We start from the raw sequence: 20,166 nt of genomic DNA on the forward strand, positions 1-20,166 counted from the left end.
CCACCTAAAGGAATTAGAAAAAGAAGAACAAACAAAACCTAAAATCAGCAGAAGGAAGGAAATAATAAAGATCAGAGAGGAAATAAATAAAATAGAGATTTAAAAATAGAAAAAATCAATAAAATTAAGAGCTGGTTCTTTGAAAGAGTAAACAAAATTGACAAACCTCTGGCCAGGCTCACCAAGAAGAAAATTGAGAGGACCCAAATAAACAAAATAAGAAATACAAAAAAAAAAAAAACCATAGGAGAGTTGAACTATGAACAATTATATGCAAATAAATTCAACAACCTAGAAGAAATGGACAACTTTCTAGAAACATACAGCCCACCAAAATTGAATCAAGAAGAAATAGATAGTTCGAACAGACCAAGCACTAGAAGTGAAATAGAATCTGTAATTTAAAAAACTCCCTACAAACAAAAGTCCAGGACCAGATGGCTTCACAGGCAAATTCTACCAAACATACAAAGAAGAACTTACACTGATCCTTCTCAAACTCTTCCAAAAGAGTGAAGAGGAGGGAACATTCCCAAAGTCATGCTATGAAGCCACCATCATCCTGATACCAAAACCAGAAAAAGACACTACCAAACAAGAAAATTATAGACCAATATCTTTGATGAATATAAATGCAAAAATTCTCAACAAAGTACTAGCAACAAAATCCAACAACACATGAAAGAGAGCATACACCACGACCAAGGTGGATTCATCCCAGGTTCACAAGGATGGTTCAACATACGCAAATCAATTAATGTGATGTACTACATCAACGAAAGAGAAGACAAAAATCATATGATCACCTCAATAGACGCAGAAAACGCATTTGATAAAATTCAATATCGCTTCATGATAAAAACTCTTACCAAAGTGGGTATAGAGGGTCCTTATTAGTTATCTATAGGTCTTTATTAGTTATCTATTTTATAGATAGTAATGTGCATGTGTCAATCCCAATCTTCCAGTTTATCCCTCCCCCCGACCCCTGCAAATAAACTTATGGTTATCGATGTCTTGGCTTTGGTGGACTCTGGGACTTCAGAAAATCCTACTACGAATGTAGTCAAACCAACTGATATAAAGAACACTGGGTTTAGCACATTAGGTGACCAATAAATGTTAAATAAATGAATGAATAAGTGGTTTTATTTTTTTCTGTTTGCCAACATTTAAGTTAAGCGTCAGTCTGTATATTATATAATATGTTGTCCTCATTAAAATATCTATTTAATGTAAATAAAAGTTGGAACATACTTCAGAGCATTTGATTTGCCTTTCAGGATTGTGCAGCTCTGCCAGACTTATGCTGTAACCAAGCCACATGTAGACTCAATGTTGGGTCAGCTTGTGCTACTGGACCGTGCTGTGATGCTTGTGCTGTAAGAGCCTTTTAAAAATTTTGTATTACCTACATTAGTAATGTTATCATTTTTTATAATATTTAAATGTTCACATTCTGCTGTACTCAATATGATTTACTTCACCCCACCAGTTTATAGCAAAAGGACAAGTGTGTAGGGCTTCCACTGATGAATGTGATCTCTCTGAATATTGCAATGGTACATCTGCAGCATGTCAAGAAGACCTTTATGTTCAGGATGGGCATCCATGTGCAGAGAATCAATGGATCTGTGTGAACGGAAAATGTATGAATGGGATAAAACAATGTTCGGAAATATTTGGTGAAGGTATTTATCATAATTTGATTTTCTGTATATATTTTTTTCTGGAAACTAACATACATATCTTTATATATATTAGAATAGACAAAGGATATTATGAAATGAAGCTATTAATATGTCAAAAATATATTAACCTCTAGAGGTATAAAAATAGAAAAAGATAGTATCACCAGGAAAAAAAAAAACTGAAACAAAACTCAATCATTCCAATAAAAGAAAGCACTCAGAGAAATTAAGAATTGGTGTAAGTCAAGTATTTGTTTTATAATCTAAGATAAATAGAAGAAGAAGAATATAATAATTAGAAACTAAAAACTAATAAAGGGGAGAAAAACAAAAGCAATTAACATATTTGATTAACCCAAAAGAAGGCAAGAACAGAGTAAATAAAAGAACAAAGGATATGAAAATAAATAGTAATATGTATTGATATTTACATATTTAGCAATTACATTAAATATAAAACCTGTGTTAAATATTCAATTTAGGGAAAGGATGTAGCAAGAAGTGACAATGCAACTACAAGAAAATGACTAGAAAAATCAAGGTGTATTGCATTGATGATATTTTTAAAGGCTTTAGAGTACAGTGAAACCAAAGACAACTAATTTAAATCTCTGCAGGATAGAAACTTTGCCTATCTTAGGGAACAACTGACAGCCATTTATGTTCCTAGGGACATATGCAGACTCTGAAAGTTGAAGATCAAGCTTGGCTTAGCTAGAGATCTTCAAGAAAAAAGAAAGATAAACTAGAAAAGTTTTAGCAGTTGGAATTGAAGGGGAGGGGCTGTCAAAACCATAGGCTATTTTTCCATGAGGTGTCTGCATCTTTGGAACTTAAAAGCTGCTCAGAAACTTGGTCAATTTAATAGATTAAAAAAAAAATTTACAAGGCATTACGAATGTTCTTGTAGTCACAAGATGATCAAAGACCAAATGGTAGAGGAATTTTACCTTCAAAAAAAATCTTAGTCTTCCTCCAGAACCTTTTGCTACATTTTCTTTTTTTTTTTTTTTCTGTACGTGGGCCTCTCACTGTTGTGGTCTCTCCCGTTGTGGAGCACAGGCTCTGGATGCGCAGGCTCAGAGGCCATGGCTCACGGGCCCAGCCGCCCCGTGACATGTGGGATCTTCCCGGACCGGGGCACGAACCTGTGTCCCCTGTATTGGCAGGCGGACTCTCAACCACTGCGCCACCAGGGAAGCCCCCTTTTACTACATTTTGAACTGCCTGTGTTGGTAGGCCAGGAAGCTATGCTGAGACTAAAGGGCATATATTTATCCCTGGCAAACTTTCAGTGAAGAGAAGATAAATGTTTGCAAGGCTCTCAGTTGGTAGGGTACAAGGGTCACACCCAAGATAACGAGGTGAATCCAGAATAAAACTGTACATCAGCCTTGGCCCATATAATTGCCTGATTGGACTTAGGTGATCACTGCCTTGCCCAATCTGCCTAACTGTTCCAACCATCATATAGTTGGATCATGTCTTATAATACATTCTGTCAATCTCTTCTTTTTGATTGAAGTGTTTAATCTATTCATGTAAGTAAGGTAATATTTCCATCTGCTATTTTGCTATGTGTTTTCAATATATCTTATACTTTACCCTCTGTTCCTCAATAACCTCTTCATTTGTATTGAATAGATATTTTCTAGTGTAATAGTTTAAACTCTTTGTGGTTTCTTTTACTATATATATTTAGTTATTTCTGAGTGGTTTGCTTGGGTGTTACAATTACTATCTTAAAACATTCAATTAATATTAACTTCATATCAAAAGTAAACAAAAAGCATCTTTATACCTCTGTTTTCCCATCCCTTGTTCTATTTCTGTCAAACATCTTACATCTTTATGTAAGTCTAGTGAAAATGTTTTATAATAATTGTTTTTATGCAATTATCTTTTAAATTCTATAGAAGAGAGTCCAAACAATAGATATGTTTATACTATCTATTATATTTTCTTTTACTTTATTTGATAGTTTACTATATTAGCATTGTGTTACTTCATGAAGATCCTGGTTACCTCCTAGTGTCCTTTGATTTCAGCCTTAAGGATGCACTTTAGTAGGTCTTGCTGGAAAGGTTTGCTAAAGATGAGTTCCCCCTGACTGTGTTTATCTTGGAATGCTATCATTTCTCCCTTAATTTTCTGAGGAGAGTTTAGCCAAATATAGAATTCTTAGTCTTTTCCTTTCAAAACTCTATAGATATCAGCCTACTGTCACCTGGCCTCCTTGTCTTTAATGAAGAGTGGAATCAATTTGACCATGATCTGTGGATCTCTTTAAGATTATTCCATGTGGAGTTTTTAAAGAAATCTTCTTGTAAAAATATAGATATAGGTATACATTAAATTTGAAAAGCTTTCAGTCATTATTTCTTAAAATACTTCACTGCCCTTTTCTGTTTTTTCCTCAGTTTTGGAATCCCTATATGCCAATATTTCATACGCTTGATGTTGTCCCACTGGTCCATGAAACTATTTTTATCATTTGATTTTCTTTCTTTCCTCGCACTAGATAATCTCCATTGACCTATCTTCAGGTCAATAAAACCTGCCAGATTAAATCTATTGATTTTTAAATTTCTGTAGTGAAGTTTTTCATTTTAGTTAATACAGTTTTCAACTTCAGAATTTATATTTGGTTCCCTTTTTTATTTAAAAGTCTATATTAGTATTTCCCATTTAGTTTTTAAGAGATGGTTTCCCCTAGTGACTTGAACATATTTGTAACTTGAACATATTTGTAATAGCTAATTTAAGTCTTTGTCTACTGGATTCAAAATTGGGGATCTCTGAGGACATTTTCTGTTGGCTTTTTTTTTTCTGGGTATGTAGCATAATTTCATTTTTTTGCATATAGTGTAAATTGAAAAAGAAACTAGAAATTTTAGACAATATATTTTAACAATTTTGATTCAGATTTCTCTAAGGTTTGTTGTTGTTTGTCATACTGCTCATTTGTTTAGTGACTTTCCTGGACTAATTTTTCCGGTTCTGTATTCCGTGCTGTGTGCATCCACTGAGTTCTGATAGTTCCACTGATAGTTTGTTTTTTTTTTCTCCCAAGTTCTTGTTTTTATTTTTAAGCCAGGCTTCCTAGGGAAACTCCAAATTAGTACAATTTAGTGCCAAGCCAATAACCCATCAGATACCCTTCAATGCCTTGACTCTTTATTTTCTACCCTATGCCAAGGATAGCTTCAAGCTTCAGGCAGTTTGCAAAACCGCCATAGCTTTCACTTCTTGCTTGTTCAGGACCTAAATATAATCCAGAGAAGTGACTGGGGACTTCTCTTCCTCAGGATTGTTCTTGGCATGTGTACATCTTTTTAGACCCAGTTATGTGTTAAGCTTTTCAACATCCCTTTATGATCATCTAGTTCTCTAAGGTTTCCTTTTAAATTCCCAGCAGGCTCTTGTTTGCCTCAACTGCTGTAATGTTGTTGTCACCTTGCTATTATTTCAGTAATTCCCTGAGTTTACTAAGGCTCTTTTTCCCGCTGAGCCGAGCTCTAACTCAAACCAAATAACAAAATCACCCTGGGAACAGAGATCTTCTAGGTAAGTGAAAGTTTGGAAAATGTTCAGACTGTGCTCTGGTGATTTTAACAAAGCTCAAAATAGGTCAGACCTCTTCATTAGCTGTAAGGCTGCTGGCTTTTGGCTACCCTGCCACTGAGGAAAGATAAAAATATCCCCAAATTAATACAGCACTGAGCTCTCTGTCTTAACAATTGTATCAGCCAGGATTCCACCAGAGAAACAGAATCTTCCCCTGTACCCTGTTTATTTTATCTTTATATACCCAAATCAGATGCCATCCCCTCAGGCCAGAGCTTCAGGACAAGCAAAGAGGTCTCTCTCACAGCGAGACTAATCCTGCATTTCAGCCTGCTGTCTGTGCTGTGACCTGGGGCTAAAAACGTCTAATTGTTAGCAGCCCAGGGGACCCAGGAGTGCAAACCCCCCTGGCCACTAGAGCCAGGTGATCTAGGGGTGTCCCTGGGAAGCACCACACATAAAAACCAGAGCACAAGATGCATGCAAAGGCTCCCCTCTGGGAAATACTGGCACTCTGGAGTGTGGCAGGGTGAGAACATGACATTAGCACTCACCCACCAAAGTCTCTGTGAAGGGTTAGGGCAGGTCCTTAGACATGGGTTTCATTAGAAGCCTGCCCCTCAGGCCACAGCTACTGAGATAAGCTGACAGGCCTCCTACACAGAAAGACTGGGCTCCTCTGACTGCTGCCTCTTGCTGTGCCCTGGGTGTGGTAGCCAGTTAAGAACTCTGTCTCCTGTAGTTATAGTCTTGTAGGACCCTTGAGCATAAACCACACATCAGAAGCATTTCACAGTTCTCTATAGCCTTGTGGGTCGCGTGGACATGAGTGCTTGTTGGTTATCAAAGCTGGATGTTTTAGGGGCTCATCTTTCTGGTGCAGGTCTTAAAAGTTGTGGTGCCTGATGTGAGATCCAAACACTTCACCCCTCAGGGAGGAGCTCCACGTTTTGAGTTCCCTCCCAACTGTGGATCGCCATTGCCAGGATGGGTTTCCAGCAAGGTGGTGTCTCAGCCTTGCCTACCTGCTTCAGTGTGGCTTTCCTCTTGTTGGCTCAGTGTGAAGTGGTCACTCCGCCAGTTTTTAGGTTTTCTTCACCGGAAATTGTTCCATATGTAGCTGTAGATTTGGTGTATTTGTGGGAAGTTGTGAGTTCGGGATCTTTCTACTTTGCCATCTTGAATTGGAACCTCTATTTCCGTTAGCATTTTAAAGAGGTTACTCCGCTGTCATATGGCTTTCATATTTCTGACGAAAAATCTGTCATGTTGTGTCTCTTTGAGCCATGAAGACACTCTTTGGTCTTTGGTTTGTAGCGGTCCTCATATTATCTGTTTGAATGTGTGTTTGTGTGGAGTGCGTGCGCGTAATTCTGCTTAGTGTTCCTGAGTGCCTTGGAACTGTGGTGTACATACTGTATTATTATACAGATTTTTAACTTTCAGTTTATGTTTATATTATATATATATATATATATACATTTATATATATATACATATACATTATATCTCCATAATTATTTCAATTTATTTATTTTTGATACATTGCCTTCTTGAAGATTTATATCCTTTGTAATTAATTTTAGTATATATATGTACCATGGTTCTCCTACTCAATTACATGTAGATGTCTCTATTTTATATCTTTTCTTGAATATTTTACATAAAGGCATATTCCTAGTTAAAATTTTTTTCACTGTCTTCATCTTCCATTTTTGACTTACAGAAACTGTGTCTTCATTCTAAATGCTTCTCTCATATAGACACTGCAATCTTATATAGATACATCCATCTTTTTCTTCTGTTAAGTATATGAAGTAAGAGACTAATCACTTTAATTAAATCAGAAACCAATAATTGTTAACGTTTAGTTAGAGTTTTGATTAGGTTCAGTCTATATCTAGTTCACTGTTGTTTCTAGGGCATAACTCTCCAGGGCTTTCAACTGAAAGATTGTATATTTACTGAGACTCTTTCCCCTGGCAGGTATGTAATCACAATGCAGAAACTGCAGAAAAATATGCTCTGCTTTCTGGAAGTCACCTCCTTATATTTTAATCTCCTTCTCTTCACATGTTTAGAAGCAGGAAAATGTCTTAAGAGGGGACTATACTATATGTTGAGGCCCCCGAGTCTCTAATTTTATCACTATAGTCGTAAAAGATCCTCCAACTTTGGCCTTATTTATGTCCAATGGCCTGCTTCCCTAGCTAAGCTTATAATTTTGATTTCTCACACATAGCTATGTTTCCAAGTGACCTCTGGGATGAAAATCAACTGCTTATTTTCAGTTTACTACTGCCTCTAAGACTGTCAGCTGAGATCCTGATGGGTCCACAGGGGCTCCTCTTATGCTGTGTCATTTTTCTTCACAGTTAAATCTCCCTATCAAAAGTTTTTGGCTCAGTCCTCCCATTAGAGTAGAATTAATTGAGTCATGATAAACTGCTCTTTAAGTAGACTGAATCTTATGAGAATTAAACACATAATGTGTGTGGATTGAATAGTAAATATGAAAATAAATCAGTTGTGACTCCAAGAATTTTTGGTCTGGGGAAATTAGGATAAAAAAGTAAGATATTATTTTAATGATTTGTCTTGAAAACACATTTATATGAAAACACTATTGACCAATAAGTCAATTATTTGTTTAAAAAAAGTTTCTTATATACTTATATATTTCTAGACTTACTAAAAATTAGAAGATAAACTGCACACTGTAGTTAATCCTAAGGTATCTGTTTGGATAGTAGACAAGATGCTTTCGATATTTAAATATTTCATTGAAGTAGTTTTTTTGTGATTTTAAAACTAGGTTTTATTTTCAATTTTGTATTATGCTCTTATTTTGTGCAATATTGTAAACAATCTCAGAATTTTAAGTGTACTCATTAATTATTTTAAATTAAGGTAAGTTCAATATGACTAACCACAAATTTTTATTTTTCAGGTTCAGGTTTTGGTACTCAAGAGTGTTTTGATCAACTTAATTCTAAGACTGATCCATCTGGGAACTGTGGCTCAAATGCTTCAGGGTACACACAGTGTAGTCCTAAGTATGTTCTAGGAAATCTATCTGAGAAACTTTATTTATTGCTTTATATTTGAAAATACCATGATATAATTTACTTTACATGTAAGTGAAATGTCACTTGATCATGAAGTAAGACTATATTTAATCAAATTATAAATGTCTCAAGTACAGAATATCTGTACTTATCTTTCTCACACATCCAAACTATCCCTTGTTCCACCCCACAGAGCATTTAATTTACATATAGGTACATTAATTTCCCATTAGTTAGAACGACTGATCAGTTTTATTTTGCATGCTGTCACTTTAATTTTACAAAGGATGATCATTCTTCATAGTGATCTAATAAAAATGCATGAATTTTTACTATCCAGGAAGTAAAGCAATGTGGTTAAGAACATATACTCTACAAGCAGACATCTTGGTTTCAAATACTAATCCCAATACTTACCTACTTGTGTGACTTTGGACATGTGCCTCACTTTTCTGATATGTAAAATATGCATATCAATTTCACTAACATCATTGAGCTTGTGCCAGTGTGGAATTTAGATACTCTATGAAAAGCACTTAGAATGGGACTGACACATATGAGGGTTAATTGTTAACTACTATGATTATTATATATACTAGAACTAGAATTAGGGCTAATTGTTAACTACTATGATTATTATATATACTAGAACTAGAATGCTACTGTTACTGTAATATTTTACTTTGATACTATTTCAAACTTGGTTTGATAGCAAAAATAATTTCTTGTTTGCATGAATAGCAAAAAGACTTCCCATATAGCCTTTACTCAGTGGTTTACATTTTGCCCATTTGCTTTATCCTTCTGTTTTTCTAACTCTCCTCTCCTTTCCTCCCTTCAAAACGATTTTCCTAAACCATTTGAATGTAAATTGGTTACTATGTTTCATTATCCTTAAATAAATCATTGTGTTTTCTTGAGAACAAAGGTGGTTTTTTTTTTTAATGGCTCTATTGTAGCTGTCAACCACAGTTCTCAATAAAACTTCATTCATTATCTCAGTAAAGTATTTATAGGTCTTTTGTCTTGTTCAGGAGCAAATCCAGAGTCATGAGTTTGTTAAATTTTAATCTAGAACATTCTTTTTGTTTCCATTTCTTTTCCTGTTTTTTTTTCTTAAAAAAAAAACTACAGGCCAATTATTTTGTAATATTTTCCTCAAATTGGGTTTGTTTGATATTTTTCATCATTAGATTCATGTCGTAAATTTTGGCAAGCTTGCCACTGAAGTGGTATTGTACAGTCAAGTGCAATTTTTAAAAGGTACATGCCATTTTCTCTCAAAGTTGGATATTTTAAGTTAAATTATTTGGTAACGTTAATTTTCTTTAGGTCTCTATTGTAAAGTTACTCTTTTCCTTTGTGTTTAATGTGTTAATATGGGGAGAGTTAATATTGAGACCATGGACATATTCTGTTCTTCTTCGAACTTTCACCCACTAGTATTAAGGTTCATTGATGATTTTCTGACTCCATTATTGCCTCCACCTTTAAGCTAGAAATGTATTGTAGAAAGAAGTATTCTTTTTATTTATTTATTTATGTTTGTGTATTTATTTATGTCAGTTCAGACTCAGCAATTGTTATTTGACTCAATAGTATAGAATATATTACTATCATTTATTTTAACAGTTACTTTTTCAAATTGTCTCAATTTGGGCTAGTGAGAGTTTCTTTTAGTTGGCCACAATATTTTTTTTGAAAAGTCTGTATGACACTTTAAAAACTTACACATTTTTCCAGCACAAAAAAAGATGTTCTAGGCCCCTGTTATATTTTTCCTACCCTTGTTCTGGATTCAGCTGTTTCTCTAAGTAGCCCAGATTCGTTTTAGTAGAGAAGAGTATTTAGTAAACATCTGAGAACAAGGTGTGCTTATTTCTGCCGTTTTCCATTATCTCTAAGTCTTCTCAGACAAAAAAGCTAGAACATACGTGTATCACATTTATTTCTATATCCACGTATTATATCTCTGTTTTTAAAACGTGAACTTATAGTGATAATTTTATTTCCAGACACCACAAATATATACAAAGTACATCTTACATTCATAAGTTGCTTTTTCATATGCTTAAGCCCAGAAGCACAAAAGTTTGTTTCATAACTGCTAAAGCATATACTAAAGGAAGCTTTCTAGCTGTTAGGATTATATTTTCTTTTAAATCATTGATCTTTTTATATTAGCTGCTATAAAGTGCTTCTCTGCTAATTGTAATATCTGGGTCATTTGGATATTGATATCTAGTGCTTTATTTGCACCTATATCGCATTTTAACTTTTTTGGCATGCATTGCAATTTTTTGACTTTATATTGGTTACTATGAGTAATACATAATGGAAACTTTGCATATATTTATGACTTTCTGTATAAGTACTTACAAACATTATATTAGTTTCAGAGGTAGAACATAGTGATCCAACATTTTTTATAGATTACACACCATACAAAGTTATTATAAAATACTGACTATATTCCCTATGCTGTATGTTACATCCCTTTGGCTTATCTATTTTGCCATTGGTAGTTTGTACCTCTTAATCCCTTTCACCCATTTTGTGCTTTCTGTACACCTCTCCCTTCTGGTAACCACTAGTTTGTTGTCTGTATCTGTGAGTCTGTTTCTGTTTTGTTATATTTGTTTGTTTGTTTTATTTTTAGATTCCACATATAAGTAAAAACATATAATATTTGTTTTTCTCTGTCTGATTTATTTCACAAAGCATGAAGCAATATACTATCCAGGTCCATCCATGTTCTCGCAAATGGCAACATTTCATTTTTATTTGTGGCTGAGTGATACTCTAGTACATATATAATATACAAATCATATAAATATATCTCACATCTTTATCCATTCATCCAATGCTGGGTTCTTAGGTTGCTTCCATATCTTAGCTATTTTAAATAATACTGCTATGAACATTGGGGTACATATATCTCTTTGAAGTAGTGTTTTCATTTTTTTCAGATAAATATCTAGGAGTGGAATTGTTGGATTTTATGGTAGTTCTACTTTAATTTTTTTTTTTTTTAGGAAAGTCCATACTGTTTTCCATTTGGCTTTACCAATTTACATTCATACCGACAGTTTACTACAGTTTCCCCACATCTGACCAATGCTTGTTTTTTTTTTTGGTCTCTTTGATAATAGCCATTCTGACAGGTGTGAGATGATATCTCATTGCGGTTTTGATTTGCATTTCCCTCATGATTAGTGATGTTTAATGTCTTTTCATGTACCCGTTGGCCATCTGTATGCCTTTGGGAAAATGTCTATTCAGGTCCTATGCTGATATTTTAATTGATTTTGGGAGGCTGTTTTTTTATTGAGTTGTATAAGTTCTTTATATATTTTGGATATTAACCCCTTTGCAAATACCTTCTTCCCATTCAGTAGGTTGCCTTTTTGGTTTTTGTTCTTTGTTGTTTTTCTTTTTGTTTTTTTTTTGCGGAACGCGGGCCTCTCACTGTTGTGGCCTCTCCCGTTGTGGAGCACAGGGTCTGGACGCGCAGGCTCAGCGGCCATGGCTCACGGACACAGCTGCTCCGTGGCATGTGGGACCTTCCCGGACCGGGGCACAAACCCGTGTCCCCTGCATCGGCAGGCGGACTCTCAACCACTGCGCCTCCAGGGAAGCCCTCTAATATGTAATCTTTTTGTCCGGTTTCTTTTACTTATGTTTTTGAGATTCATCCATTTTGTAGCCTATATCAGTAGTATGTAGCTTCTTATTACTGGGTAATATTATATGGTGTGAATATAAACATTTTAAAATTATGTACCGCTTAATGGGCATTTAGAATGTTTCTAGTTTAAGACCATTAAGAACAATGCTGCTGTTATATAGAGAATGGATAAACAACAAGGTCCTACTGTATAGCACAGAGAACTATATTCAGTATCCTGTGATAAACCATAATAGAAAAGAATATTGAATATATATACGTATAACTGAACCACTTTGCTGTACAGCAGTAATTAACACAACATTGTATATCAACTATACTTCAATAAAAAAAATCAAGAACAATGCTGCTGTGAAGTATTTTGTTTGTGCAGTACAAAATATTTTGTTTGTGCTGTTCTTGTGCAGTATTTTGTTTGTTTGCTTTGTAAAGCCATGTATTTGTTTCTCCTGGGATATAACAAGTGTGAAGGTGCAAGTCTTTATGTAGACATATTTTAAAATTTCACTTGGACGCACACTTAGAAGTAGAATTGCTGGGTCACATGGCAGGTATATGTTCAACATTTTAAGAAGCTTCCCAAATATTTTCCAGAGTTACTGTACCATTTTACATTTCCAGCAAATATGTATCAGAGTTCTATCTTCTCTACATCCTTCTCTACATCACCAACATTTGATATTGTCATGACTTTTTGTTTCCTTGTTTATTTGTGTGTCATTCTAAAGAGGTATCTTACTCTGGCTCTAATTTGCATTTACCTACTGATTTATGAAATTACCACCCTTTCATGTGATTATAAGGCATTTGTATATCTTCTTTGGTAAAATGTCTTGGTAGATCTGTAGCCCACGTTTAAATTGGGTTTTGTTGTCGTTATTGAATTGTGAAAATTCTTTTACGTATCAGAATAGAATCTTTATCAGATATATGAATTGCAGATATTTTATCTAAGTCTGTCTTTTCTTAGTGACAACTTTTTGAAGATCAAAAGATTTTAATTTTGATGAAGACCAACTTATCCCTTCATTTTTTTACAGATCTTGCTTTTGGTACAATACCTAAGAAATCTTTGCCTCATTGCATAAAAGTGATAAAAGCAGAAATGTTTGTTTTGTTCCTGATTGTAGGGTGATAGCATTCAATCTTTCTACTTTATCCATGATACTACTAGTAGGTTACACATACAGCTCTATCAATTTGAGGAAGTTTCTGTCTGTTCCTAGCTGGATGAGACAGTTCATCATGGTTCAGTGCTGGGTTTTATGAAATGCTTTCTCTGTGTCCTTTGAGAAGCTTCTGTGTTTCCCCCCTTTATTTTATTTTATTATTATTATCTTTTAACACCTTTATTGGAGTATAATTGCTTTACAATGGTGTGTTAGTTTCTGCTTTATAACAAATAGAGACTTGTGAAGTCTCCCTGCACATAAATGGAGCCTCACAGCCGCTAAGGATGTGATGTAAGGATAGCTGACAGCCAGCCTTTATGGAACCACTCTCTCCAGAATCATGGCTCCAATTTCTAGCTACTCCATCCCGAATCCTAACTGTGACCTCAGTCTTGGGATAACAGTGCTGCTGGTTTTACATTCATTCCCTACTACATTTGCTACTTTTACTCAAAATGCTGCTGGGTGAGACTTTTTGCTCTCTGCACCAAATCAAAGATGATCCCTCTGGCACTGAATTTATTGGTTTTAATGGCCAGCCTTGCCCTAGTAAAACGACAGCTGAAAGAGTGTATGGGAGCAGACCCAGGCAAGAGGACCACAGCCTTTCACTATTATTACTGATTTAATGGCAACTTTACATAAATGCTTCTCAATTTGTTGTTTGCTTTTGATCAGTTTCCATAGCCCTGAAATGTTTGTTGTGACAAATTTGCACAATTTTATACTTATTTGGGGGGAGATAATTTACCTATATCTTCTCTCTCTCCTACCCCCCTCGTTAAGATTTAACTACACAATTTATTTTGTGCCTGATGTATCACAAATCCTAGAACTGACTCATTGATAAACACTCTCATCTAACTAGGAATAGAAAGAAACTTCCTCAATCTGATAAAGCTGTATGTGTTTTGTACTTCTACAAGTTACATCTAAGATAAATTTCCTTCAATGGGAAGAACTCAGTTTACATTTTCTTGAGTCTGGGGCGTCTATTGATAAATTTTATTAATTATTGTCTGAAAATGCCATATTTCCTTTTGAAAGATATTTTCTCTACCTACAAAATGCGAAGACACTAGATATTTTGTCTCACCTTTGAGTCTGTCATTCAATAATCTGATCTCCATTATTTCTCTTGGAAAGTCAGTCTTAAGTTGTATTACTGTTCTTTTGTTGTTAATGCTTTTTTATTTTCTGGTTACTTTCATGATTTTGTCTGTGATTTATGCACTATCATTGTGATGTATCTTAGTGGTTCAGTGTTAATATTTACTGCATGTACTGCTTCTTGAGTGTATGCCTCAGTGTCTTGTCAGTTTGGGACCCATGATGTGGAGAGTACATATTATGTTTGAAAAACAGAAAAGGAAATCCAATCATACCAGTAATTTTTTAAATTTTAGGAATTTTTTATAATAGAATAAGCTTGGAATCATGTTTAAGAATCAAAAAAGGAATAAAGAATTGTTACCAAAAAAATGATAAGGCTAAATAGAAAGTAGTTCATAATTACTAAGATGTTGTTACTATTAACAATGCAGGAAAGGCCCTCATATTTTTTGGTGTTGCACAATTAATTGCATACATCTTTTAGCAGCCCTTAATGCTTTATTTAAATCTGTTTGCTTTAGAAATGATATTCTAATATTTCTCTGTATTGAAAACTAATGATTTTTATTTGTTGGTAAATTATAGGGATGTGCGATGTGGAAAATTACTGTGTACATATGACAAAGGAATTATAATTAATATTCCAAATGCCACTGTTTTGTATAGCAACATAGATGGACACATCTGCGTTGGACTGGAATATGCATATGATGATAAAGACAGCAGAAACATGTGGGTAAAAGATGGAACTGTTTGTGGTCTAAATAAGGTATGTAGTCTTTTATTAGCAACTAATTTCCTAATTTCAAATTTTAAATGCATATTTGGTATTTTTCTCATAATTTAAGTGTACATTTAATTTCAAAAAATAAGAAAGTAGAAAGTTTTGAAAATGAGAAAATTTTTAAAAGAAAAAATATAACCTGCATTCATGCATAGATATTATCACTAGGAATATTTCATTGGCTATTTAGTACTTTTTTCATGGAAGTCATATGTATTAACTGAACTGAGAATCATACAGTTCATTAACTGTTTTATTAATTATCTCATGTTACACAGGGAGTATTTTTAATGTCATGAATTATATTTTGATATACTTACTTAAAATAGCAGTTAAAGTAACATATGCCCATTTTAGTGATGAAAATAATAAAGGATTCACAGAGTAAAGGAAAAATCAATCAAAGGCACATAAATCTGAGATTTAACTACTCTCCACTTTCATGAACCTTCCATCAACTCATTTTATTAATTGAAGTATAATTGATTTACAATATTGTGTTAGTTTCAGGTGTACAGCATAGTGATTCAGTATTTTTGCAGATTATATTCCATTATAGGTTATTACAAGATAATGGGTATAATTCCCTGTGCTATACAGTATATCTTTGTTGCCTATCTATTTTATATATACCACTTTGCATCTGTTAATCCCATACCCCTAATTTGTCCCTCCCCACTTTGATCTCCCCTTTGGCAACCATAGGTTTGTTTTCTATATCTGTTTCAGTTTTGCATATATATATTCCTTTGCATTCTTTTTAAGTTTCCACATATAAGTGATATCATATAGTATTTGACTTTCTCTTTGACTTATTTCACTAAGCATAATTTTCTTTAAGCCCACCCACATTACTGCAAATAACAGTATTTCATTCTTTTTTATGGCTGAGTAATATTCCACTCTATAAATAAATTTATAAATATATATATATACATATATATATATATATAAAATCACATTTTTAAATGCAACAGTCTGTTGATGGGCACTTGAGTTGCTTCTGAGTCTTGGCTATTGTAAATAGTGCTGCTGTGAACATTGGGGAGCATGTATCTTTTTGAATTAGTGTCTTTCTTTTTTCCAGATGTATACCCAGGAGTGGGATTGCTGGGTTGTATGGTAATTCTATTTTTACTTTTTTAAGGAACGTCCATAGTGTTTTCCATAGTGGTTGTACCAATTTGCATTGCCAGCAAAAGTGTACAAGGGTTCCCTTTTCTCCACATTGTCCCCAATATTTGTTATTTGTAGACTTTTTGATGAGAGCCATTCAAAGAGGTGTGAGGTGATACCTCATTGTGTTTTTGATTTGCATCTCTCTAATAATTAGCGATGTTGAACATCTTTTCATGAGCCCGTGGGCCATCTTTATATCTTCTATGGAAATAAGTCTATTCAGTCTACTGCCCATTGTTTAACTGTTTTGTTTTTGTTTTGACATTGTGTTGAATGAGCTGTCTATATATTTTGGATATTAACATCTTGTTAGTTGCATAATTAGCAAATATTTTCTCCGATTCCATAGGTTTCTTTTTGTTTTGTTGATAGTTTGCTGTGCAAAAGCTTTTAAGTTTAATTAGATCCCATTTGTTTAGTTTTGATTTTACTTCTTTTGTCTTAGGAGACTGATCCAAGAAAATATTGCTACAATTTATGTCAAAATGTATCCCACCTATGTTCTCTTCTAAGAGTCTTATGGTTACAGGCCTTACATTTAGGTCTTTAAACCATTTTGAGTTTATTTTTGTAAATGTTGTGAGGGATTGTTCTAATCTTATTGTTTTACATGTGGCTGTCCAGTTTTTCCAGCACCACTTGTTGGTGATACTGTCTTATCTCCATTGCATATTCTTTCCTCCTTTTTCTCCTATTTCTTTTTATAGCATGTGATTTTTTGGTTAAAAATTGGACTTTTGAAAAACAGCCATTTCTCCCACTGTTTGCAGTCTGGCTCCGTGCCAGTGTAGTCCTTTTCTAATTTCTGGGGTGTGCTCTAAGCCTTGGGAGTAGCCTGAGGAGAAAGCTTGTGGTCTCTGAGATCTCTGTGAATATGCATCTTTCCTGGGTCTTTTTGTGGCTTTTCTTATTCCCCACATACATGTATGTTTTTTAATGTCTTATTTTTCCAAATAGTCTCATGCCAGGGTTGCCTTGGAGCCTTAGATGGTCTATTGTATGTTTCCACCCATTCTCTCTGCTCCAAATGTCTACAAGTCTTAGTTTCCCTGCAGTTTTCCTGAGCAGTGTCCATCTGAGATCTGAATTAGGTGGAACAGAGACGAGTCTTCAGGCAGTTCCCAGACAGGTTACAATATTGAAAATAAGGTGTCCTCTACTCCATTCAGTTCAAGAGAGGGAATTGGAAACTCAGCTGCTGTCTCCTCCAGACCAAGACTATGGCATGCCCAAAAAGTAGTGGGACAAGGTTTGAGCAAAATACTACAAAACTTTCTAACATTTTGATGGTGGCTTTTTGTTTGTTTGTTTGGGCATTTGCTGAGCTGCAGTAGACCTTTGACGGCTTCCAGAGCTCCTATGGGTTGCTTTAGCCAGTCCTTCTCCCCCTCCCCCCCTCCTTCCCCTCCTCCTCCTTCTTCATCTTCTTCTTCTAGGATCTCTAAAGGAGAACAAGACTTGGGGCTTCCTAGTGCACCATTTTGCTGATGTCGCCCTCCAGATTATTTTCTCAGGATTTGGTAAAACCTGCTTTTAATTCTGTCACTGGCGTGTGGTGCATATAATCACTTAAATACTACATCCTTAGCCATTGACGACCACGGGAGGAATGCTGGCTTCAGGTTTTGGTTACTTTTGTGGAATCACATTGTCTCACATTTTCTGTGCCTAAAAATAATTTTTATTTTATCTCAAATGCGTAGTATTATTTGATATTACAAGTAAAAAGAAGTCTCAAAAAATAATATTTCTAAACTTTTGAGCTTTATGTTTAGCTTTCTTATTCCATTACTTGTACCACAACCAAGAAAGTTAGACATACCAGAGACCTTGGTGTCATTGCTCCATCTCTCTTTTCATCCTTTATATACAATCTATCACTAAACTTAGGTGGATCCAACTATTTAACTCTGTCTCAAACACAACCACTGTTTTTCATCAACACTACTACCACTCAATTTCACTCTATGGTTGTCATTTTTCTGGACTACTGTAATGTTATTCTAGTTTGTCTTTCTATATTTTCTCTTGCCTTTTACATTCTCTTTTTCAAAACCTCCTTTTATCAGCTTTCCATCTTCCAATTAAATCTCTAACCACCGCCAATTGCTTATAGGCTATAGAGCAATTTTCTGATTAAGACTATAAGACACAGACAAACCCTCCATAATAACCTCTGTCACATCACGTATAGATTTTTTCTTGTGTGTGTGTTTCTATATCTTTTACTGCAATATGAGCAACATGAGTTTTGTTGTTGTTGTTGTTCACTGCTGTGTTCTCAGGGCCAGGCGCATCGTAAGACTCAAATATTTAGTTAATTAATGTTTGAATGGCTGTTCTTTGTGTAACAACTGCACTTCCCTAAATATTTCTTAACAGTTTCATAATAGATATGATGTAGGGTCATTCTGAATACTTATTCTTTTTCTATAAGTACTTTGTCTTTCATTTCTATGCTTGATTAAGTCATGTTCAACATCAGAGCTCAATAAAAAAGTTTCACTGTCCTCATATATTAGATAAATTCTGTGTTTTTATTATTTCATAAAACTATTTTATTATAGTATTTATTACACATTTACCTTTACTGTTACTTATTTCATGCCTGTACTTCCTATCCCAGTATAAGCAGGGAAGATGTTTTTATTGTTTTATTTACTTTCAGATAATCAGTCTCATCTAGTGGTGAAAACATAGTAACACTATGAATTAATCACTTATTGTTAGTATATTAATATTTATTGTTAAATGAATACCTCTTATGTCAGTATAATAAGGAATCCTTTTAATTAGATGCCAAATACAGATGTCGGTACAGTTAACTTACTTTGGGATATCTCCTTTTTAGGTTTGCAAGAATAAGAAATGTGTAGATTCTTCATTCTTGAATTACGACTGTACTCCAGAAAAATGCCACAATCAAGGTGTAAGTGTCAGCACTGTAAGACAAGAATAGAAATCACTGAGGCTGATATTTGGAAAGCAAACGCACAGCTAAACACACACACACACACACACACACACACACACACACACACAGTCATATTCATAAACCATGTAAGAAAATCAGCCTTATCTGACCTAGCTATTATTTCAAAATTTTAAGTGAACACAAATAATTTTAGCTATTTATAAGATGATATTTCTCCTGTTTCAGCTATGTAATAATAAAAGGCACTGTCACTGTAACCCTACATATTTACCTCCAAATTGCCAAGCTTCACTAGAGTCATGGGAAGGTGGGAGTATTGACAGTGGCAACTTTCCACCCTCAGTACCAGGCCTACCTGGTAAGTATTGATTGATACTTGATTGATACTGATTTCAATTGAAATTATAATTAAAATAACATTTTAATGTATTAAATTTAATAAAATAAGTATTTTGTCTACCAATTTATATTTAGATTATGTTTGGACATAAAACAATACACCATATATGGCTATTTAATTTATGTTTTCCTTCCAGAGACTAATGTGTTATAACATATTAAATATATGTTATAAATAAGGTATGTCAGTAAAGGCCCAGGCACGAAAATAGAAATCACTCTAGCCTTTCATACAGGAGGAATTCAATACAGGGCATGGGGTAACGCATAACGGCAGAGATAAAAGCCAATCGGAGAACAGTGAGGCAACCAGAGATTAGCAACACGGGAATCCACTACCACTTCTTAGGGCTAAAGGCACAATAAATGGAGATGTTATTACTAGAACCAGAATCTAAGCCATCTCGCATGACATGTAACTGTGGTCAGGGCTCTATACTAGGGTCTAGAACACAGGTAGAGGTACTCTCCAGCATGAGGTGAAGGTGTAGAGGATACAGGGACACAGCTGCAGATGCTGGAGAAAGAGAGGGTTAAATACCATGGCAATTTCTGTCTTCTTGCCCTCCA

At 34.5% G+C, this 20,166-nt stretch overlaps 1 protein-coding gene across 2 annotated transcripts in view; it reads left to right on the forward strand.

The window, feature by feature from the left end:
• The window catches only part of ADAM2 (ADAM metallopeptidase domain 2), a 97,488-nt gene that overhangs the window by 71,397 nt on the left and 5,925 nt on the right, over positions 1-20,166 (forward strand). For both annotated transcript variants that reach the window (XM_029226496.1, XM_029226498.1), the window contains 6 exons: positions 1,284-1,382; positions 1,496-1,691; positions 8,209-8,314; positions 14,885-15,068; positions 19,114-19,191; positions 19,423-19,555. In XM_029226496.1, coding sequence (XP_029082329.1) covers positions 1,284-1,382; positions 1,496-1,691; positions 8,209-8,314; positions 14,885-15,068; positions 19,114-19,191; positions 19,423-19,555 — 796 coding nt within the window. The remainder of the gene's footprint in view (positions 1-1,283; positions 1,383-1,495; positions 1,692-8,208; positions 8,315-14,884; positions 15,069-19,113; positions 19,192-19,422; positions 19,556-20,166) is intronic.

Source organism: Monodon monoceros, unplaced genomic scaffold, assembly GCF_005190385.1.
Source record: "Monodon monoceros isolate NGI ecotype Baffin Bay Population unplaced genomic scaffold, NGI_Narwhal_1 Super_Scaffold_17, whole genome shotgun sequence".
Taxonomy (NCBI): domain Eukaryota; kingdom Metazoa; phylum Chordata; class Mammalia; order Artiodactyla; family Monodontidae; genus Monodon; species Monodon monoceros.